Source organism: Mustelus asterias, chromosome 19 (assembly GCF_964213995.1).
Source record: "Mustelus asterias chromosome 19, sMusAst1.hap1.1, whole genome shotgun sequence".
Taxonomy (NCBI): Eukaryota; Metazoa; Chordata; class Chondrichthyes; order Carcharhiniformes; family Triakidae; genus Mustelus; species Mustelus asterias.
The window spans coordinates 33,969,421-33,993,312 of NC_135819.1; the positions used below are offsets into that span (position 1 = coordinate 33,969,421).

At 46.5% G+C, this 23,892-nt stretch overlaps 1 protein-coding gene and 1 pseudogene across 2 annotated transcripts; one reads left to right on the forward strand and one right to left on the reverse strand.

Annotated features, from left to right (window-relative positions):
* The first annotated feature begins 680 nt into the window (after window positions 1-680).
* On the forward strand, window positions 681-2,864 carry LOC144507552 (ATP-sensitive inward rectifier potassium channel 8 pseudogene; annotated as a pseudogene). The gene is made up of 2 exons (XR_013500116.1): window positions 681-973; window positions 1,012-2,864. The product of XR_013500116.1 is annotated as an ATP-sensitive inward rectifier potassium channel 8 pseudogene (transcript).
* A 16,096-nt stretch (window positions 2,865-18,960) lies between these two features.
* On the reverse strand, window positions 18,961-23,693 carry LOC144507477 (uncharacterized). The gene is made up of 3 exons (XM_078234602.1): window positions 23,666-23,693; window positions 21,533-22,221; window positions 18,961-19,413 (listed from the first exon to the last, which is right to left on the reverse strand). Exons 1-3 carry the CDS (start codon window positions 23,691-23,693, stop codon window positions 18,961-18,963), a joined length of 1,170 nt encoding a protein of 389 aa, XP_078090728.1.
* Between the last annotated feature and the right edge of the window lie 199 nt (window positions 23,694-23,892).

Consider the following 23,892-nt stretch of genomic DNA (forward strand, 5'->3'; position numbering starts at 1 on the left):
AAAATCCCGCCCAGTAATTTTATTGCAGCGTTATTGCAAACCTACTGTGACACTAATAAATAAACTTAAAAACCTAAATGCTGGTCTGGCCAATAAAAACGAAACACCCAAATTCAATACACAGATTTTATTTTGCATAGTCTGAAATTTAGCAGAAAGGAGTCTGCAAGCTCACCCCTCTCTTTTAAGATTAAAAAATCTGTCCAAACATGTCCATAGTTGGAACGTGACTGAGCCCAGGGTAAGGTGCAATCGGAAGGAGGATTAGGATTTGACAATATTTGAAGCCACTTTGTTCAAATCTTTTTTCATTGTTAAAATATGACAAAGTTTCCAAGCCTGCATTGCGTTAGGGAGGAAAGGATTGTCATTGCGATTTAATCTTTAAAGTGTTAATTTCAGGCGGGCTCCTCCTGACAAGAAGAGGAATTAGATTGGAGGACCACCCTTTCACGTCTAGAAGTTTCTACGAAAGGAGGTGGGGGAGGTATATGCTGATTTGCAAACGTAATGTCCACCCTAAAAAAGCTGAGTGGAAGCAGCGAAGCACTCAGTGGGAGAGAGCCAGCTCTGCATTCGGGATTGGAATAAAGCCTGGCGTGGTCCGGCTTCATGGAGCACTTGAGATTGCCGGAGTTTAACAAGGGCAGGATTATAACGAAGGAGCTTACTCCCGACAGGAGTCTAATCCGGAATAGAGAATTGCAGTGAGTAATGCCAAAGCCCAAGGCTTGTCTCAGAGAGGGAAAGCTCTTTCGTGTAACTAAATAAGGAAGCAAAGTAGGGACAAAAGGATAGACCTTTTAAGGAGGCGAGGATAGGAGGGACAGGTTCATGCAGAGAGAAGTTTCCTAGACTGGACCTGTACATCTGGACACAGGTGACAGGCTTGGACTACAGCTGGACACCTGGACAGAGGGGGCAGAGGTGCCAGGCTCAGCCTATACTTGGACATCTGGATATCTGGACAAAGGTGCCAGGCTTGTACTGCAGCTGGACATCTGGGCAGAGGTGCCAGGCTTGTACTGCAGCTGGACATCTGGGCAGAGCGGCCAACTCACACCAGAACATCTGGATAAGGAGACAGGCTCGGACTACAGCTGGACATCAGCAAAGAGGGGGCAGGGGTGCCAAACTTTGACTGCAGCTGGACATCTGGGCAGAGGTGCCACACTCCACTTACACCTGGGCATCAAGACAGAGGGGGCAGCAGTAATCAGTCCTCAATTAACCTGGGCAGCAACAGCAGGGGAAGGGAGTGACCTGCTCCCATTGAACCCACAGAAGTGTCATCTCCAATTTCACCCTGTGCACCAGCCCAGGGAGAGAAGCTTCCTATAGAGTGTGTGCCACCCACACCCACTCCCCAGCACCCTGGTAGCGCCAGGACTATGTTGCCAGCATGCTGGCCAGGAAGAGCATCATCCCAGAGGAATATGTGCTGGCTCGGATCGCCGCTGAGAATGTGCGGCAGCCCCGCTACACGGTGCGCCCTCGCCAAGCTCGCTTCATCGCCAAGAACGGCTCCTGCAACGCGGCTCACAAGAACATCCGAGAACAGGGCCGCTTCCTGCAGGATGTCTTCACCACGCTGGTGGATCTCAAGTGGCGCTACGCCCTCTTCATCTTCACCATGTCCTTCCTGTGCAGCTGGCTGCTCTTTGCCATGATGTGGTGGCTCCTGGCCTTTGCTCACGGCGACCTGGAGCAGCAGCAGAGGCCGGGCTCCCAGCCGTGCGTGACCAAGGTGCGCTCCTTCACCTCGGCCTTCCTGTTCGCCATCGAGGTGCAGGTCACCATCGGCTTCGGGGGCCGGATGATCACCGAGGAATGCGCCACGGCCATCACCGGCCTGATCGTGCAGAACATCTTGGGGCTGATCATCAACGCCGTCATGCTGGGCTGCATCTTCATGAAGACCGCCCAGGCTCACCGCCGCGCCGAGACCCTCATCTTCAGCCGCCACGCCGTCATCTGCCTGAGGAACGGCAAACTCTGCCTCATGTTCCGGGTGGGTGACCTGAGGAAGAGCATGATCATCAGTGCCTCGGTCAGGATGCAGGTGGTGAAGAGGAGCAGCACGGCCGAGGGGGAGGTCATTCCCATCCACCAGATCGACATCCAGGTGGACAACCCCATCGACACCAACAGCATCTTCCTGGTGGCCCCTCTCACCGTCAGCCACGTCCTGGACAGGCGCAGCCCCCTCTACGAGATATCGGCCAGCGACCTGCAGAGCCAGAAGCTGGAGGTCATTGTCATCCTGGAGGGGGTGGTGGAGACCACGGGCATCACCACCCAGGCCCGCACCTCCTACATCTCCGAGGAGATCCTCTGGGGTTACCGCTTCGTGCCCCTGGTCACCGAGGAAGATGGCACCTACTCGGTCGACTACTCCAAGTTCAGCAACCGCATCAAGGTGGCCACCCCTTGCTGCTCGGCCCGGGAGCTGGACGAAAAGCCCTCCATCCTGATCCAGACCCTGCAGAAGAGCGAGCTTTCCCTCCAGAACTGCCTGAGGAAGCGCAGCTCCATGAGGCGCAACAACTCCATGAAGAGGAACACTTCCTCCCTGGTCGTCCCCAAGGTCCAGTTCTTCACCTCCGATGCCACAGATGAATTCTAACAGACACCCAGAGAGAAACACAATCTTTCTTCTTCGGAGCCAACCTTCAGTCTTTGGGAATCAGTACACTTTCAGATCAGGGGACAGCACGATGGCACAGTGCTTAGCACTGCTGCCTCACAACGTCAGGGACCGGGTTCAATTCCGGCCTCGTGTGACAGTCTATGCGGAGTTTGCACATTCTCCCCGTGTCTGCGTGGGTTTCCTTTGGGTGCTCCAGTTTCCTTCCACACTCCAAAGATGTGCCGGTTAGTTGTATTGGCCATGCCACATTGCCCCTGAGTGTCATGCAATTATCAGGGTAAATATGTGGGGTTACGGGGATAGGGCCTGGGGGGGATTGTTGTCGGTGTAGGCTCAATGGGCCAATTGGCCTCCTTCTGCACTGTAGGATTCTCTGATTCAATTGACCAGTGAAGACTGTGTGGGAATTCTCTGACCAAGTGTTTCCTTAGATATGATTTGTCCCTGTCTTTGAGTCCACATCATATCCAGCAGATTGAGAATATATTCAGCAATCTAAAGTTTGCTCCTCTTTTGGAGGTTATGTTCAGTGTTTAACAAAATCTTGTGTCTGTTTGCAATGCCCCATGCGACTGGCTGTCAATTCCCTTGGATTCATTGGCCCTCACGTCTGTTACTGACCAGAGTGTTGACCAATGAGGTTCAAGATGTGAATGAGGACAACAGCTCATCGTGGGAATGGAGGGATACAAACAAATGGTCTAGTTGGACCAATGAGCGGCACAAGCTTGGAGGGCCGAAAGGCCTGTTTCCTGTGCTGTACTGTTCTTTGTTCAGTTAACTTGAACAGGCTAGGGGCCACCCTGGTGTCATTTCACTATGTACACATTCTGGTCAGCAGAATGTCGCTGTCATTATACCTTATTCCGTACTCATTGGGCATCGCAGGGACTGGAGTGCCTTATTGATCCCTTTTAATCACATTTTGATTTAATGTTTTAAGTTTCATTTTTGGTTTGTTTTTGTTCTGGGTTGCCCTCCTTGCTTTGTCCCACAGCTTGTCTAATTTAATTTAATTTCTTTCGACAAAAGGAATGGCACTATACCTTACGGAGCTTGTACTCACTAAAGTGCCTCTCCACATGCTGTTCACCTTTGCACCTTTACCCAGTCCTACATTACCTTTGGCCTGTGATTTCCCCCGATCTCTGAGCAATCTTGCCACTGTCCGACCTCTCAATTTGCAGAGCTGTGGAAATTCATTGGCTTGGGATTTATTAATCTTACTTTAATTAGTTCAATTGAAATAATTAGGCTACACAAATTCCTAATCTCCTTTGTATGTGATTTCTTTGTGAGTGCTCTAAAACCAGTGAGCACAGCGCTTGACATGGAGGGAGGGAGTGAGGAAATATTCTTGGAAGAAACAAGGTAGTCAGCAGCAAAAGCAAGGCAGCTCCTGCAGCAAAGCAAGGCAGCTCCTGGTTAATGTCCCAGCCTGTCATGCAGGGGACCATAGTTCAATTCTCCGATGAGGAGTTACAAAGTTTGCCTGACGGTGGGTACTGGTAGTGTGTCTTTACTAGGACGGTAGGGTGACAAAGTGGTTAGCACTGCTGTCTCACAGCACTGGGAACCCAGGTTGGATTCCCGGCTTGGGTCATTGTCTGTGTGGTGTTTGCACATTCTCCCTGTGTCTGCGTGGGTTTCCTTCGGGTGCTCTGGTTTCCTCCCACTGTCCGAAAGACGTGCTGGTTAGGTGCACCAGGGAACTTGAGTGTGCTTGAATTGTGAAGAACAGTTAACTGGGACGTAATAAGCCCAAGTCGTGATATATTGTGTGCATTGGAATCCTAAGTATCGTTTATGTATTTCTAATACCTGCTGAGAAGTATCTCAAAGCTTACAGTAAGTGGAGTGTAAATAATTGGGTGGCACAGTGGTTTGCACTGCTGCCTCACAGCGCCAGGGGCCCAGGTTCAATTCCGGCCTCGGGTGACTGTATAGAGTTTTGCACGTTCTCTCCGTGTCTGCATGGGTTTCCTCTGGGTGCTCTGGTTTCCTCCCCTACTCCAAAATGTGCAGGTTAGTCGGTTTGGACATGCTAAATTACCTATTAGTGTCCAAAAATTTGTAGATCAAGTGGATTAGCCAGGGTAAATGCGTGGGGTTAAGGGGCTGAGGGTGTGGGCTTGAGTAAAATGCTCTGTCGGAGATTTGGTGCAGACTCGATGGGCTGAATGGCCTCCTTCTTCAATGTAGGGATTCTATGAATGCTGCTCTGTAACTCTTAATATTCAAATATGACCAATAAGAATGGGAGTAGAGGCTCTAGCGTTTGAAGTGCTAGAACAAATTCATAACATTTGGTGCTTTATCACTCAGCAAGCTATTTATTACTGAGGCAGAATTTGAAAAATCACTACACTGACCATCGTTATTTGGTATAAAGGAGAATTGGTTATATTATCTGGACATGTAATTAATATGAAGTGTGGCACCACTTTTCCAGCCACAACACTTCCAAATCACCATGAAAATTGCGACTGACCCTTTGGGACATGCTAAGCCAACATGCAAATGCCATGCTAAACACGATGGCTTTTTACGATTTTAAACTGTAGTGAAGGTCATACTTCAAATGCAATTCTATTCAATTACCTCTTCCTAGGGATTGTACATATCTCCTTTGACACAAAACTTGAAAACACTTTTCTAGCAGATCTCTCAAAGCTGGTTGTGGAAATCTGGAGGATCTGATGATGTATAAGTATAAAGGTGTGACACAATGCAACACTGAATGTGCTAATATGCTGCCAATATGGAGATGCAAGATGACTGCATACTGGGACATGTGGAGGTCATCTGGAGACCAATTGCTTACTGACTGGTCGATGTATGTAAAATCCTGGTTACTCATCAAGGGGTTGCAAAAAGTGGGAGAAGTTACTGCCATTCCCTCTTTTTCCATTGTTTTGTCACTTGCTATGCCAGCAATGTGAGTTTTCATACAGGTATTTATTGTATAGTTGAAATGTGGTGTATTGAACAGATTTTATCTTGATACTCTATTGCCTTTTGCTGGTGTTCTTACAACCTTTCCTCTTTTATTGAGTCAGTGGGGGTTGATTTTCACTTTTCTCACCCGCCTTTAAAGGGATGGAAGTGGCCTTAAATTCAGGTTGTAGCCTTACCAATTAACTAGCAAACCGGCTGATCATATTTTGAAAGGAGGAATGTCCCATTTGCTATTTTAAGATTGGGACTTGTGGTGGCCATTGTCTTACCCATTCCACGGGTGTTGGAGCCAAAGTACATTTGGGGGTATTTTTGTGGGGAGTAATAGTGCACCTCTGGACCTAGCAACAGTATTCTGATCACTGGCACAATGGAACAGCCATCCTATGTAATTGTGAGCTGCACCCCTTTGCACTTACCTTGCCGGCAGCCTGGAGGACATGAGAATGGGAGGCCCCAATTTAGCCAGCTGGGTATTGAGGTGCCCATTTGGTGCTCCACAGCCTATCAGTCTAATGTAACGGAGGGCAGTGTCTTCAAATCACAGCAGCCTCTTCATCGCGGTCAGGTGCCTACCCACTGTTTCCAAGGGACAAACTTGACCCCACTCTCTCAATCTCCTCCAATACCTCCAATCAGGCAATGAAGATTTTGACTCTCTTGCTCAAGGATGTGGTTCCTTCGTGTCCTTCCCTTATCTGACCAGCAGCCACCTTTGATAAGCTTCAGCCTTAAACTGCTAACACTCTGCCTTTCATTTTCTCCCTTAATCTGAAATGGATTTCCCTTCCTATGATAGATACATTGTCCAAAATGCCTCAAAGTAGTTTGGTTTCCTTTTCTAATTAGCCAAACTTATCCTTTTTTCATGAAGAATTCCTAAATTTCCATAAGGCCCAAATCCATTAAAGGCTTGGAGCCTTCACTTCTACTCACTCTGCACAAATGTCTTAGTCCATTTCTCCTCGCATCTGCCTCACTTATGTCAGGAGATATGTCAGGAGATACTGGATAGGTGCAGGAAAAATAGGGTTGTTGTAGTGGGAGACTTCAATTTCCCTGGTATAGACTGGAAATCGCTGAGAGCTGGGACTCTGAATGGGGAGTAATTTGTAAAATGCGTACAGGAGGGTTCTTTGAAACAATATGTAGATAGCCCGACTAGAGAGGGGGCTATACTGGACCTAGTACTGGGGAATGAGCCCAGTCAGGTCTTCAAAGTTTCGGTAGGGGAACATGTGGCAAATAGTGACCACAATTCTGTTAGTTTTAGGATAGTGATGGAAAAGAATGAGTGGTGTCCCAAGGGTAAGGTGTTGGATTGGGGGAAGGATAACTTTAGTGGGATTAGGCAGAGATTGGGAGAGGCTGTTTGAGGGTAAATCCACATCTGGCATGTGGGAGTCTTTTAAGGAACAGTTGTTAGGGCTACAGGACAGGCATGTGCCTGTAAAAAAGAAAGATAGGAAGGGCAGGATTCGAGAACCGTGGATAACCAGGGAAATTGAGGGACTGGTCAAAAAGAAAAGAGAGGCGTATGTTAGGTCCAGGCAGCTAAAAACGGACGGAGCTCTGGAGGAGTACAAAGAAAGTAGGAAAGAACTCAAACGGGGAATTAGAAGGGCAAAAAGGGGTCACAAAATGTTCTTGGCAGACAGGATTAAGGAGAATCCCAAGGCATTTTATTCATACGTTAGGAACAAAAGGGTTGTCAGGGAAAAAATCGGACCTCTCAGGGACAAAAGTGGGGAATTATGCTTGGAGCCCAAAGAAGTAGGGGAGATCCTAAATGAATACTTTGCGTCGGTATTCACAAAGGAGAGGGATGTGTTGACTGGGAGTGTCTCGGAGGGGAGTGTTGAACTGTTGGAGAAAATCTCCATTACAAGGGAGGAAGTGTTAGGTTTGTTAGAGAATATAAAGACTGACAAATCCCCAGGGCCTGATGGAATCTATCCAAGGCTGCTCAGGGAGATGAGAGATGAAATCGCTGGGCCTCTGACCCAAATCTTTGTCTCGTCACTGGATGCAGGTGAGGTCCCAGAGGATTGGAGGATAGCTAATGTGGTCCCGTTATTTAAGAAGGGTAGGAAGGATAACCCGGGTAATTATAGGCCGGTGAGCTTGACGTCCGTGGTGGGGAAGTTGTTGGAGAAGATTCTTAGAGATAGGATGTATGCGCATTTAGAAAGGAATAAACCCATTAATGATAGTCAGCATGGTTTTGTGAGAGGGAGGTCATGCCTCACTAACCAGGTGGAGTTTTTTGAAGAAGTGACCAGAATGGTTGACGAGGGAAGGGCCGTGGATGTCGTCTATATGGACTTCAGTAAAGTGTTTGACAAAGTCCCTCATGGTAGGCTGGTGAAAAAGGTTGGATCTCATGGGATAAAGGGGGAGGTGGCTAGATGGGTGGAGAACTGGCTTGGTCACAGAAGACAGAGGGTGGTAGTGGAAGGGTCTTTTTCCGGCTGGAGGCCTGTGACTAGTGGTGTTCCGCAGGGCTCTGTATTGGGACATCTGCTGTTTGTGATTTATATAAACGATCTGGAAGAAGGTGTAACTGGGGTGATCAGTAAGTTTGCGGATGACACAAAATTGGCAGGACTTGCAGATAGTGAGGAGCATTGTCAGAAGCTACAGAAGGATATAGATAGGCTGGAAATTTGGGCAAAGAAATGGCAGATGGAGTTCAATCCTGATGAATGCGAAGTGATGCATTTTGGTAGAAATAAAGTAGGGAGAAGCTATACGATAAATGGCAGAACCATAAAGGGTGTAGATACGCAGAGGGACCTGGGTGTGCAAGTCCACAGATCCTTGAAGGTGAGGTCACAGGTGGAGAAGGTGGTGAAGAAGGCATATGGCATGCTTGCCTTTATAGGACGGGGCATAGAGTATAAAAGTTGGGGTCTGATGTTGCAGATGTATAGAACGTTGGTTCGGCTGCATCTGGAATACTGCGTCCAGTTCTGGTCGCCACACTACCAGAAGGACGTGGAGGCTTTGGAGAGAGTACAGAGGAGGTTTACCAGGATGTTGCCTGGTATGGAGGGGCTTAGTTATGAGGAGAGATTGGGTAAACTGGGGTTGTTCTCCCTGGAAAGACGGAGAATGAAGGGAGACTTAATAGAGGTGTATAAAATTATGAAAGGCATAGATAGGGTGAACGGTGGGAAGCTTTTCCCCAGGTCGGTGGTGACGTTCACGAGGGGTCATAGGTTCAAGGTGAAGGGGGGGAGGTTTAACACAGATATCAGAAGGACATATTTTACACAGAGGGTGGTGGGGGCCTGGAATGCGCTGCCAGGCAAGGTGGTGGAGGCGGACACACTGGGAACGTTTAAGACTTATCTAGACAGCCATATGAACGGAGTGGGAATGGAGGGATACAAAAGAATGGTCTAGTTTGGACCAGGGAGCGGCACGGGCTTGGAGGGCCGAAGAGCCTGTTTCTGTGCTGTATTGTTCTTTGTTCTTTGTTCTCACAGCACCAGGGACCCGGGTTCAATTCCAGCCTTGGGTCAGTGTCTGTGTGGAAACTGCACGTTCTCCCCGGGTCCGTGTGGGTTTCCTCCGGGCGCTCCAGTTTCCTCCCAGTCCAAAGATGTGCTGGTTAGGTTGATTGGCCATGCTAAATTGACTATAGTGTCAGGGGGATTAGGAAGGTAAATACGTGCAGTTATGGGATAGGGCCTGGTTGGGATTGTGGCAAGTGCAATCTTGATGGGCCTAATAATGGTCTCCTTAGTGTCATGAAATCCCTACAGTGCAGACAGAGGCCATTCGGCCCATCAAGATTGCACCAACCACAATCCCACCCAGGCCCTATTCCTGTAACCCCACATATTGTGCAAACTCCACACAGACAGTGACCCGAGGCCGGAATTGAACCCGGGTCCCTGGCGCTGTGAGGTTAAAGTCCTTGTGTTGTGAGACTTCTTATTGTTCTTACCCCAGTCCAACGCCGGCATCTCCACATCATGGCTGTGAGATTAACAGTGCTAACCACTGTGCCACCATGCCCCCTTCTGCACTTCTGGCATTCTATGATTCTAAGACCTAACTGCAAATCTTTCTCTGAATCCCAAGCATTTCTTCTCTTTAATTGATTGATATTATGTTGATCAGAAGTGTCCTTATGACTTCCTTCTAAGCTCTAATACGCCATCTTACATGTTTCCCTGCCTCTCTACCTCCTTGCTGGGTTCAAATCAAGATAGTGCACAGTCTGCTGCTCTAGTTGATTCTCTCCCAGGACCCCCAAACTGTGGGAATCTTTACTTCTTGCATCATCCCACAATCTAGACATAGGCCAGAGTTTTATCGGAGAATGGCATTCTCCGTTGGCCTCGGGCAGGATTGTCCGAACCTCGGGCGGACGTGCTGGTAAAATCCCGCCCATAGTTTAACCGCTCATAGTTTAAATCTTGAACTAGGGGTCCTTTGGTCAATATGCAATGTTTGACCTCCCATTCCCCTTTCAAACCATGACGGGTGGGACTTGCACTCTGGCACTCAGCTCTTCACTTGGGGGGTCGCAATGAAATCAAACAATCACAGAATTCTACAGTGCAGAAGGAGGACATTCGGCCCATCGAGTCTGCACTGACCACAATCCCACCCAAGCCCTAGCCCACAACCCTATGCACTTACCCTAGCTAATCCCCCTGACAAAAAGGGGCAATTTAGCATGGCCAATCCACCTAACCCCATACATATTTGGACTGTGGGAGGAAACCGGAGCACCCGGAGGAAACCCATGCAGACACAAAGAGAATGTGCAAACTCCACACAGACAGTGACCCAAGCTGGGAATCAAACCCAGGTCCCTGGTGCTGTGAGGCAGCAGTGTCAACCATTGTGCCACTGTGCCGCTTAAGCAAGTTTAAGCAAGAGTGTTAACTCTTCGGAGTACTTTGTGAGTGCACTGCTCTATATTATTTTTGACAGTAGCCTAGAAGTTACTATTACTGTGCTAGTCAGAATACTATTTAATGCTATTTATCTATTTATTTAGGAAAATTAGGCTATTATTTATATTGTGTGTGTGCAGCACTGTTAGGTAGGAATTATACATTTTGCTCAATTACCTCCATTTTCTTATACCGGCACAAATACAATTTCATGCTCTTTCTCTAAGTGTCAACCTTGGCTCAGTAGTAACAATTCTGCTTCAGAGTCTGAGTGCTCTATAGTCAGATCCCACTTCAGCCCAAAATCTAGTCTCACTCTCCAGTGCAGAAATACTGATTTACGGTAAAACAATCTTTCACATCTGTACTCAGATGGGTGTAAAATGTCCTAAGGCAGTGTTTGGGTGGCGCAGTGCTTAACACTGTTGCCTCACAGGGAGATGGGTTCAGTCCTGGTCTTGGATGTCTGTCTGTGTGGAGTTTGCACATTCTCCCCGTGTCTGTGTGGGTTTCCTCCCACAGTCTAATGATGCGTAGGTGGGTTGGCCATGCTAAATTGTCCCTTAGTGTCCCAAGATGTGCATGTTAAGGGGATTAGCCATGGTAAATGCGCAGGGTTATGAGGATAGGACGGAGAGGAAGGGAAGGTCTGGATGGGATGCTCCTTTGGAGATTCGATACAGACTTACTTGATGGGCTGGATGGCCTCTTTCGGCACCGTAGGAATTCTATAGTTCAAAGAAAAGCTTGGGAGTTCTCTTCAATATCTAGGCTAATATTTATCGCTCAACCAACATCACTAAAGCAGACCTAAAACAGCGTATCTGATAGCTATTACATTATTGTTTGCAGGGCCTCTTTACATTACAGTTGTGGCTACACATTAAAAGTATTTAATTGACAGTAAAACACTTTGGGATGTTCTGAAGTTGTGAAATGATATATAAATGCAACTCTTGTTTCTTATAGTTTTTTTTTCAGATGCATTTGTGATCACTGAAAGAATTTTTGAATGTTTTCAAGGCAGAGGTAGATTGATTATGGGTGGTACGGTGGCACAGTGGTTAGCATTGCTGCCTCACAGCGCCTGGGACCCGGGTTCGATTCTGGTCTTGGGTGACTGTGTGGAGTTTGCAAGTTCTCCCCGTGACTGCGTGGGTTTCCTGTGGGAGTTCCGGTTTCCTCCCACAGCCCTAGGATGTGCAGGTTAGACGGATAGGCTATGCTAAATTGACCCTTAGAAAGGGTCCCAGAACGGAAATCTCCGAACGATCTCGCCCGAGCGAGGCCATAAAATCCCACCTAAGGCCAATGGAGATTTCCATTCTGCGAACGATTCCGGGGCGGGCTAAGTGGTAGGGTTTCAGCTTTAATGTCCCAAGATGCATAGATCAGCTGAGTAAATGCAATGGGGTATGGAGATAGGGTGGGGGTGGGCCTGGGTGAGATGCTGAGTTGGTGCAGACTCGATGGGCTGAATGGCCTCCTTCTGCACTGTAGGGATTCTATGATTCTTGATAAACTAGGGTGAAAGGTAGCCGGGTGGTGTCAATCAGATCTGTCATGATCTTATCCAATGGCAGAGCAGGCTCAAAGGGCCTACTCCCGCTCCTAACCCCCGTTGTTCATCTGTATGTTCAGTCCTCAACTCCAAAGTAGAGTTTCGTGGTGTGGCCCTCCCATTCAGATCCAATGGAAATGTTGCAGCAATCTATGATTAATTAGGATGTTGCTTCTACATTCCTTTTATGTGTAGTAAATGTAAATCTACTTGTGACTAATAAATAAACTTTTTTACTTTCCTATATTTTATGCTGCTTCGAATGTGGTCCAGAAGCACCTTCTCCTGCTTTCTTTCATTAACTTAATTAATAATACGTGTGGCGTTATTCTGGCAGTGACTTCAGCTTCATACAAATTGCTGTCAAGTGTTTTGCCATATCTTGTTTTCACAAATGGCACCATGTAAATCAAATAAAATCAAAATACTGCAGATTCCGGTGATCTGAAATAAAAATAAAAAAATGCTTGAAAAACTCGACAGGTCCGGCAGCAACTGAGGAGAGATAAAGAGAGTTAACGTTTCAAGTCTAATGTGACTCTTTTTCAAGAAGTATCCAGTACTGAAAAAGAGTCATACAGGTGACACTATGGGGGTACAGTGGTTAGCACTGCTGCCTCACAGCGCCAGGGACCCGGGTTCGATTCCTGGCTTGGGTTACTGTCTGTGCGGAGTTTGCACATTCTCCCCGTCCCTGCGTGCGTTTCCTCCGGGTGCTCCGGTTCCCTCCCACAGTCCAAAAGATGTGTTGGTTACGTGCATTGGCCATACTAAATTCTCCCTCAGTGTACCCGAACAGGTGCCAGACTGTGGCGACCAAGGGATTTTCACAGTAACTTCATTGCAGTGTTAATGTAAGCCTACTTGTGACACTAATAAATAAACTTAAACTCATATTGGACTCGAAACTCTGGGTGGGATTTTCTGGCTACGCTGGCCCCAAAATTGGAAAATCCCACCCTAGGTCAATGGACCTTTGCAAAGCCCACTCCCTGTCTGCTACGATTCCCATGGTGGAGGGATGGAAACATTTCCCCCAACAACCGTTTCCCTCTCCATAGATACTGCGAGACCTGCTGAGACTTCCCAGCTTGTTTGTGGCTATAAATCACGTTTTTTTCATTAGAAAATTCATCTTATGTCCGGACCTTGAATGACTCTTTCTATTATATGTATGTATCTATTAAAGTCACTTTTTTAATGATATTATTGACTTGCCAGTATCAATTTTGAGCATATTGGGGAATTCCGTCATGTACTTGGTAGAATGCCACAGTTTCATCATAAGAAACTTAATGGTTTATTAAATTCCTGACAAAATTGGATCCTTTTAGTGGAAAAATAGTAACGTTTAGTGTGCCAACTGTTCCTTTGGAAAAACTAGCCTTATCTGAAACAGTTTTATGGCACTTTTTTGAAATGAAATTAATTGAATATCTATGTTGGAAAAAGGAACTAATTAGCAGCACATACATCTTACTGGTGCTATATTTCAATATAATGAGTGTTTCTAATTGTTTTCACAGTCTAGATAGATTGCTGTCCAAATAACAGTTTCGGAGCAACAGTTAAAATTATACTCATGTTCTTTCTACTGCTCACCTCTGAAATGTTCTTGCAGAAACTGTTTGCTAAACCATGTAGTTATGCCTAAAAAAGCAATAAAATTAAACAACTATTTTTGTTGTATGTATTTTTTTTAGCTGCAAGTCAGTTCATATGTTATGAAGGCAATCTTCATTCTTCACTGGGTGCTAAAGGGGCTTAACACACAGTGCCAGGGACCCGGGTTCAATTCCAGCCTCGGGTGACTGTGTGGAGTTTGCACGTTCTTCCCGTGTCTGCATGGGTTTCCTCCAGGTGCTCTGGTTTCCTCCCACACTCCAAAGATGTGAAGGTTAGGTAGATTGGCCATGCTAAATTGACCCTTAATGTTCCAAGATATATAGGTTAGGAGAATTAACGGGTTAAATATGTGGGGTTACGGGTATAGGGCCTGGATAAGATGTCAGCAAGTCAGTGCGGACTCGAAGGGCCAAATGGCCTCCTTCTGCACTGTAGGGATTCTATGAACCTCACTGAGCAGGTGCTGTGTTGTATTGGAGAGATGTTCTCATTGATGTCACTGCTTCCATAACTGGGCCTAATGCTCTTTGTGGTCTGGAGTCTACGTTTTCCTGTCCTTTAAGACCTCAGTGAGCCTCTTTGATCATAACCCTTATGCTGCTCACTCAAATGGGCTGTGAGATCACAGACTCACAGACTACAGTCAGTAAGGCGAGGGAACAACATTCCTCCACGATCATCCTCAACACCGGTGCCCCACAAGGCTCTGTTCTCAGCCGCCTACTATACTCCTTATACACCTATGACTGTGTGGCCAAATTCCCCTCCAATTCAATTTTCAAGTTTGCTCACGACACCACCGTAGTGGGTCAGATCTCAAACAATGACTGAGACAGAGTACAGGAACGAGATAGTGAATCTGGTGAATTGGTGTGGCAACAATAATCTCTCCCTCAATGTCAATAAAACGAAGGAGATTGTCATCGACTTCAGGAAGCATAAAGGAGAACATGCCCCTGTCTACATCAATGGGGATGAAGTAGAAAGGGTCGACAGCTTCAAGTTTTTAGGTGTCCAGATCACCAACAACCTGTCCTGAAACCCCCATGCCGACACTATAGTTAAGAAAGCCCACCAACGCCTCTACTTTCTCAGAAGACCAAAGAAATTTGGCATGTCAGCTACGACTCTCACCAACTTTTACAGACGCACCATAGAAAGCATTCTTTCTGGTTGTATCACAGCTTGGTATGGCTCCTGCTCTGCCCAAGACTGCAAGGAACTACAAAAGGTCATGAATGAAGCCCAATCCATCACACAAACCAGCCTTCCATCCATTGACTCTGTCTACACTTCCCGCTGTCTTGGCAAAGCAGCCAGCATAATTAAGGATGCACCCCAGACATACTCTCTTCCACCTTCTTCTGTCGAGAAAAAGATACAAAAGTCTGAGGTCACGTACCAACCAACTCAAGAACAACTTCTTCCCTGCTGCTGTCAGACTTTTGAATGGACTTTCCTTAAGTTGATCTTTCTCTATACCGTAGTTTTGACTCTAACACTACATTCTGCACTCCTTTCCTTCTCTATGAATGGTGTGTTTTGTCTGCATAGCATGCAAGAAACAATACTTTTCACTGTACGTTAATACATGTGACAATAATAAATCAAATCAAATCAAAAGGATGTCCACTGGTTGTGAAAGGTGCTATGTAAAGACAAGTCTTGTTTGTCTTTTGCGCCTTTTTTCATCCTACCTGTATGAGTGATTACTCAATAATTGAAACAATTTAATTCAATTACACTGCCTCTTCCCTTCTACAATACATTCTTGCAAACTTAGGCAATTCCCTTATGAATAACAGTTTGGTCTTTATCTAAACATTGGCATTTGGTCAAAACATTTCAGGTTCTTGAAACTCTCTGGGGGAAAAGAAACAGTCAAAATTCCCCATCATTCCTCCCGGGAGTTATCCTGAATTCACTAACCAGTGGAAACAATCTTTCACCGTTTAGCCAAATCTTTGCACTTTTAATTCCAGTCATTTGTTTCATGTACTTTCTTTTTGAATCTTCAGTGGTGGTTCTTGCACATGCTCACCTCCCTGCACTGAAATAGATGTAAAATGTCACTGCCGCAGCCTCACTTCCCGGAGCCTAATGTTTATTTTCATGATCAAATTTGCTTCTCCTGCTTTTATGAAAGCATAGATGATTGCATAAAGATTGCAAAGTGGAAATAGTCAAATATTCCATACTCATATTTATCGTTGACATGAGGCTGCATTTTACAGCGGTGGCACAGTGGTTAGCGCCAGTGACCCAGGTTTGATTCCGGCCTTGGGTCTCTGTCTGCGCAGAGTTCTCCCCGTGTCTCCGGGTGCTCCGGTTTCCTCCCACACTCCAATGATGTGCAGCTTAGGTGGATTAGTCATACTAAATTGCAGCCCCTTAGTGTCCCGAGATGTACAAGTTAGGTGGTAAATGTGCAGGGTCATGAGATAGTTTTGGTGGGGGGGGGTGGTGCTTGGGCCCAAGTAAGATGCTCTTTTGGAGAGTCAGTGCAAACTCAATGGGCTAAATGACGTCCTTCTGCACTGTAGGACAGCGGAGGCTGGATGCCCAGACATTGTGGGAATCACAATTGGTGGTGGGCACCTGCGATTGCCCGGGGGTGGGGGGGTGGGAGGGGGGTGGAAATTGTGAGGCTATCTGCAGCAGCAGAGTCCTGACAACTCTCTCTCTGTCTGCCAGACCCTGGCTTGGCTGCTGAAATTGTGCTTGTGCAGCATCAGAAGTCTGCACATGTACAATAGCTCCCTCTACAGTTTCTATTGAAAGTGTGCAGACACATAGGTCTGCGCGTGCACAATAGCTCCCTCTACAGGCTGAGTGGTGAATTAAGCCCAGCCCACTGCCTGCAGCAGCGAGAAACAATCCAGCCCACATTTTCAATGACTAAGTGAATAAGATTAGAGGTGAATACTCACCCAAAAAATGGATCAGGAACTTTCCCATTTTCACACTAGCTGGACACTTAGAGTCAATCTTGTAAAATTCCACCCTTCCTTTCTAAGTTCTTAAGTTGATTTATTAGTGTCATAAGTAGGCTTACATTAACGCTGCATTGAAGTTACTGTGAAAATCCCCTGGTTACCACACTTTGGTGCCTGTTCGGGCACACTGAGGGAGAATTTAGCATGGCCAATGCACCAAACCAGTATGTCTTTCAGACTGTGGTGTTAAGTTCGTTTCGAGGAGACTTGTTACATTCTTGAAGCAAAACGCAGACACCAAACTGTAGTTCAAAGCAAAGGCAGTTTATTCGCTGACTAGTAAGCAAGCGGACAGTCGCTGGAACGCAGTCTAGCGAGAGTGCGCGCTTAGTTAGAGATGGCACCCTTTTTTATACACTTTTACACTGTACATGAATGCCTAATTTGGATCGATTAACGCTGCTTTCAGATGACCAATTAGGTCCTTTCACATTGGTCAGCAATAATTAACTTCCAATCACATTTCTTTCAAAACAAGTTACCATGAGTTCATAATTAATCATTTTAGTTCCTCCTTATCGAAATAGACCGGGTTTGGCCATCTGGACCTGTGGTCTGCTTGTTCCTTATGTTATACAGAAAGGATTCGTAACTCAACCGCTCGCAGACATGGGGTGGTTAACCGCATTCAGCAAGCTGAGGTCATGTCTACTATGATCCATCAGCAAAGTGGGCATTAGGTATCGTTTTGCCCGATTCTGTTTAATTTAGCATTGTTTCACCTTAAAGCAGAAGTGAGGGATTAACCTCAATTTTTGAGCAGAAAATAAGCCTGCTTTAAGTCTGCAATTTTTTGAGAGACCCCCAGGGTCTGCCTCCGATATTAACCCCTTTAATATCTCATTCGCTCTGTAAGGGGAAAATACAAGGAAAGCACACTTTAAAATGGCTGCCTGGCACATAAAGAGTTAACTGGGAAAGGAGCCATAAAGCAGACACCGGCTTCCACTGACACAGAAATCACTTCAAATCAAAACCTAACAGACAAGCCATTTCTAAATCACAGACAGTGACTCAAAGTAAACAAACACCTCAGGAAGCCAAGCCGAGGGTCGAGACATCTTTTAAGATAAGGAAAACCCAAAACAAAGGGAATAGATTAGCCATATGAAGAGCGGGAAAATATGAATGCGAGGAAACCAATTAACACCTGAATGAGCCGAAACCAACCACTGATAGATACAGACATGAGGAAATGTACCCATTCATAAGAACAATACTATGTGAAATGTCTATATCAGTTTGTACCTGCCTAAAACAATGTGATAATGTTCAAATCACCGGTCTATCCATTGTGTAAAGAGTATAAAGATGGACCGCTCCCGACATTTTACCGAGAGAAGGTCTACTACTGACTTGTGCCTTGTCTCCCGGAGCTCCGTTGAATAAATTGTGTTTTCTGAATCTCGAAGTCTGACTACTAGTGGATTTTTCCCACAACACCCTCCGTTTATCATTTCATGATAACTCATTTATAGGGGGGCTTGGAATCTGGCGTGAGTTATACATTGACACACGCATTTCAGCAAGATTAACAGTAAGCAAACCACCAGTATCATTCCTCCCCAGTCCCCAAAGAGACTGGCAAAAGGCCACCGCCCAGAGGGACTGTAGTCCCTCAATTTCTTTCCCTCGGCTCTAATGTCATCCGCTATCTTTCCAATATGTTCCGCTAAGTTAATGATGTTACCAGAAGAATCTGTGATGTACGTGCAACACTCAGAGCCTATTAGCGCACAGGTGCCTCCAGTAGCCGACAACAGATAGTCTAAGGCCATTCTATTTTGGAGCGCAACTGTTCGTGTGGCTACGATTTCAGCTGAGATTTCTGAGATAGCGGTACGCACATCCTCAAATACAACAGCGGTATCATTAGCTATTTTCTCGAGAGAGGCTGCCATTAGCCTCAATTCTCGAGCTGCAATTCCGAACCCAATGGAAGGGAAGACTATCCCCCAATACCGTTGAGCTTCGGTTATGACCCGTTTTGATACAAAATCTACTCTATCATTTCCTGGGGATTGAGAGGAATAGGGAACAGGGGGATCCCTTCTTTAACATGTGGTGGTACGTGTGAACAGACCCAACACGCACTTGCATTATATGTTAAAGCATACTCATAAGACAGGGACAAAAAGGTATTCACGTGAGATAGTCTATCAAATAGTTCATTTTCCCGGCTTGCTTCCCGTTGATCCGACTGTCCTGGTGCTGGGAAAATAGCCGAAAGGCTGAAGATGATGGGTATAAGCCTCATGGCTTGTCTGTAGTTGTCGGCTTCCAGGTCTTGACGTCACTGATGTGGATCCAGCGGGAATGTCCCTGAACCTTGATTGCAGTTGGAGTCTGAAGGAGAACCTGGAACGGGCCTTTCCACCGAGGACCAAGTTTGGGTCGATCCCAATTCCGGATCAGGACAAAGTCACCTGTCTGCGGTCCCGGGAAGTTGTCCTGTGGGTCGGAGTCTTGACCCGGTGTCCGTGGAGTTGGTCTAAAGGCGCACTGCACCTGTGAATGAAGAAACTTTAAAGACGATGTTAGCTGTCGGAAGTGCTTCTGCATTTCATCACCCATAATGTGTAAGTCTATCTGGGTGGGCGGACTTGTATTCGCATCCCAAGGCGTTCTGTTTGGTTTACCGTAAACTATCTCTGCAGCCGATAGTCCAGTGGTAGAGTGGGGGGTTATCCTCATGTTGGTAGAGGGCTAAGGGTAGAGAACTTTCAACCAGTTTAGACCGGTTTCAGATGTCAGCTTGGCTAATTTAGTTTTAAGGGTCCCATTAGCTCTTTCCACTATCCCTGCTGACTGGGGGTGGTAGGCACAGTGGAACTGTTGCTGAATGTGTAATGCATCGCATAGTTCCTTATTAATTTTCCCTATGAAATGGGGGCCATTGTCTGAGCTAACCTGTTGGAGTATCCCGAACCTCGGTATTAGTTCTGTCAACAACAACTTCACTACTGTTGAGGCTTTATTATTTGTCGTTGGAAAAGCCTCTATCCATCTACTAAATACATCAACAATTACAAGACAATACTTATAACACTGCACATGCGGTAATTCAATAAAATCCAGCTGAATACAATCAAATGGGCCACCCGGCAAGGGTGTTTTCCCTGGTGAACACTTTACACCTTGGCCAACGTTAATTTTTTGGCATGTTAAACATGATGCTATTCGAGACTTTAGCAGCCTCGGCTAGTCGGGGGTGCCACCAGGTACGAAGCAATATTCCACTCATTCCCTCCTTTCCAAGGTGGGTGTCAGAGTGTAAACAATCAAGCAATAAAGGCAGTAATGCATCTGGTATACAAACTTGGTCTGCTGGAGTGACCCAGAGGCCTTTTGACGCAGAATGCGAACATCCATGCGTTTTCCAAAGATCTTTCTCAGGAGCAGGGGCGTCCCCCTGTAAGCGCTGAATAGTGACTATATCTGGCATGCCCGGTTGCTCAAAGAAGGCGATCAATTTATTGCCTGCTTATTCATGGAAGGCACTATAGTAGTTTGGTCTGTCGCAGCCTTTTTTGCGGCATAGTCAGCCCTGTCATTACCCCTAGTTACTGCCGAGTCATCAGCGGCGTGGGCGGCACACTGAATAATGACCAATTGTTTAGGGAGGAGGATAGCTTGGAGAAGATTGCGAACATAAAGGGAATTTTGGATGGGGCTTCCAGAGGACGTTAGGAACCCCCTCTGGGCCCACAGTTGACCAAAATCATGAGAGACTCCGAAAGCATAACGGGAGTCGGTGTAGATGTTTGCAGATTTTCCGGCGGCCAGGATACAGGCACGGGTAAGGGCAAAGAGTTCAGCTTTTTGCGCGGAGATCGAAGGATCAAATGCAGCTAATTCCAGTGTCGAAGTAGTGTCCACAATCGCAAAGGGGTGTCCCCGTGGGCGAGAGGGAGGAACTACCATCAACAAACAGGTTAAGGTCAGGGGAAGGGAGGGGGGAATCTGTAAGATCTGGACGAGGGGAGGTCAGGAAATGATTTCTAAGTAAACAATCATGTGGGGGTTCCGGGAGTTCGTCTGGAGGAGAGGTCAGGAATGTGGCAGGATTAATAGTGGAGCAGAAGGAGAACGTCAAGAGAGGGTTATTAAGGAGTGCAACTTCATAACGACTTAACCGAGCCTGGGTTAGATGCTGAGTCTGATGGGAGGTAAGAAGGGCCACCGCGGCGTGTGAGGTAAAAATGGTGAGGGGCTGGTGGAGAGTAATATTAGCAGCTGCCGTCACCAAAGAAAAAATCGCTGGAAGGACCTGTGAGCAAGGGGGAAGGCCTAGGGCAACGGGGTCTAAACGAGTGGAATAGTATGCAACGGGCCTTCGGTGGTCCCCATGAGTCTGGGTCAGAACCCCGGTGGCACATCCTTCCGTAACATTAACGAAAAGCTGGAAGGACCTATCATATAATGGCCTTCCCAGAGCTGGGGCTGTGGCAAGGGCTGACTTTAGTTCCCCAAAAGCTGTCTGTTGATCCTCTGACAGGGCAAAGGTTTTTGGAGCCTTGCAGGAGGCAAGGGGAGTTAGGGGCTTGGTTAAGAAAATAACATTGGGCAGCCATTGTCGGCAATAGTTAACCAGGCCTAAAAAGGCCCTCATTTGCTTAGGAGCGGTGGGCAAAGGAGTTGCGAGGATAGGCAAAATGCGCTCGGGGGTAAGGGAGCGCTCTGAGCCACTGAGAAGGGTCCCTAGGAACTGGACCTGCCATTGTGTATGTTTAACCTTTGCTGCCGGGACAACATATCCCCAAGAGTGGAGGGCATTCAATAGTCTGTTTGTGTCTGCAATGTTAGCAGGCTCTGAGGGACTTGCCACAAGCAGATCATCGACATATTGGATGATTGTAGATCCATCAAGAAGCTCCAGACTTTGGAGCTGATGATGTAGAGTTTGAGAGAAGAGAGTGGGGGAGTGAATAAAGCCCTGTGGAAGGCGTGTCCAAGTGTATTGTCGGCCTTGGAACGTGAAGGTAAACAAATATTGGGATTCTTTAGCTAAAGGAATGGCAAAGAATGCATGTTGTAGGTCTATCAGGGTGAATACGCATGAATCTGGGGGAATATGGCTGAGGATGGTGGCAGGATTCGGGACTATAGGATGCAGAGGGTTAAGTATTTTATTTATCTGACGTAAGTCTTGGACCAACCGCCATTCCTTGCGTCCTGGCTTTGGGACTGGTAAAATAGGAGTATTACAGGGTGATTGACAGGGGACCAAGATTCCTTGTTGTAGAAAAGACTCCACTAGGGCAGTAATGCCTTTTTCCGCCTCAGGTTTGAGGGGGTACTGGGGTATCGATGGAAGGGATGCTCCAGGGACAACCTGTACTTCAACTGGGGGAACAGGTGTAAACCCGACCTCATGTTTGGAAGCGGACCAAAGGCCTGCCGAGGGTTCGTCAGAGGGGTGGTGGTGGGGGTGGTAGTGATGTAAAGGGCCAGTCACAGTAAAGGAACTGCAATAGTATCTTAGGAGGCCGTCAGGCAGCTGTTGTGGGGCGCCTTTAATAGTGGGGTCTCAAAAAATTACAGACTTAAAGCAGGCTTATTTTCTGCTCAAAAATTGAGGTTAATCCCTCACTTCTGCTTTAAGGTGAAACAATGCTAAATTAAACAGAATCGGGCAAAACGATACCTAATGCCCACTTTACTGATGGATCATAGTAGACATGACCTCAGCTTGCTGAATGCGGTTAACCACCCCATGTCTGCGAGCGGTTGAGTTACGAATCCTTTCTGTATAACATAAGGAACAAGCAGACCACAGGTCCAGATGGCCAGACCTGGTCTATTTCGATAAGGAGGAACTAAAATGATTAATTATGAACTCATGGTAACTTGTTTTGAAAGAAATGTGATTGGAAGTTAATTATTGCTGACCAATGTGAAAGGACCTAATTGGTCATCTGAAAGCAGCGTTAATCGATCCAAATTAGGCATTCATGTACAGTGTAAAAGAGTATAAAAAAGGGTGCCATCTCTAACTAAGCGCGCACTCTTGCTAGACTGCGTTCCAGCGACTGTCCGCCTGCTTACTAGTCAGCGAATAAACTGCCTTTGCTTTGAACCACAGTTGGTGTCTGCGTTTTGCTTCAAGAATGTAACAAGTCTCCTCGAAACGAACTTAACATTGGGAGGCAACCGGAGCACCTGGAGGAAACTCACACAGACGTGTAGACTCCACACAGACAGCGACCCAAGCCAGGGATCGAACCCGGGTCCCTGGCACTATGAGGCAGCAGTGCTAACCACTGTGCCACCGTGTTGCCCACCAATAGTAGTAAAGATATATTTTATTATTTTCACTCAATTCTCTCTCTCTTCAAGATTTTAAGGGCAGGAATACAGAAGTTCCCGATATCTCACCCAGCCTGAGCCTACATCTCTACTTTGCTGACAGTGTCATGATGACATTTTGGTTGAATTTGAGTTGTTGACCTTTCTAAAGGCGAATTATTAAATGATGTTGCTGACTGGGGACAAAAAATGCGGATCCACAACTTTGCTTTTGGGATGAAGTTGCTGATTTTATGTTGTATGTTGCTGCAACTATTGGAACCAAGCTGACATCAATACCAGTTTTTCCATCAATGCTGCCGGGTTAAAGCTCCAGTTCTCTTTCTGAAGAGACAACCCCTTGTTTGAATACATGGCTAACTCTAAGTTTAAGTATTATTGTCCCAAGTAGACTTACATTAACGCTCCAATGAAGTCACTGTGAAAACCCCCTAGTTGCCACACTCCGGCACCTGTTCGGGTACACTGAGGGAGAATTTAGCATGGCCAATGCACCTAAACAACATGTCTTTGAGACTGTGGAAGGAAACTGGAGCATCCAGAGGAAACTCAGGAATTGAACCCGGGGTCCCTGGCACTGTGAGACAGCAATGCTAACCATTGTGACACCGTGCCGCCCCTCTTTTGCTTTCAAGAATTAAAATCATACTTCTCAAAGGGAAGTAGAAATCTGGCATCCTCTCTCCAAAAGGCGATGGATATTTGGAGTTGATGAATTTGAGATGGATTTCTGCTCAGTTAGCATGTCAACACCTGTGGAGGAAAGGCAACTAAATGGAGATGAGGTACAGAACATCCGTGATTTAATTGAATTTCGGTGCAGGGTTGAGGGGCTGAATGGCTCACACCTGTTTCTAATCCTTTGGGGCGGCATGG

What these genes read in the sequence shown, in the direction of transcription:
- LOC144507477 (XM_078234602.1), bottom strand. Translation starts at nt 23,693, where the DNA reads ATGCCAGATTTCTACTTCCCTTTGAGAA. An exon ending in TTTCTACTTCCCTTTGAGAA is followed by an intron (nt 22,222 to 23,665) that starts GTATGATTTTAA and finishes CCACTATTAAAG; the next exon opens with GCGCCCCACAACAGCTGCCT. An exon ending in ATGTCGATGATCTGCTTGTG is followed by an intron (nt 19,414 to 21,532) that starts GCAAGTCCCTCA and finishes CTCTACCCTTAG; the next exon opens with CCCTCTACCAACATGAGGAT.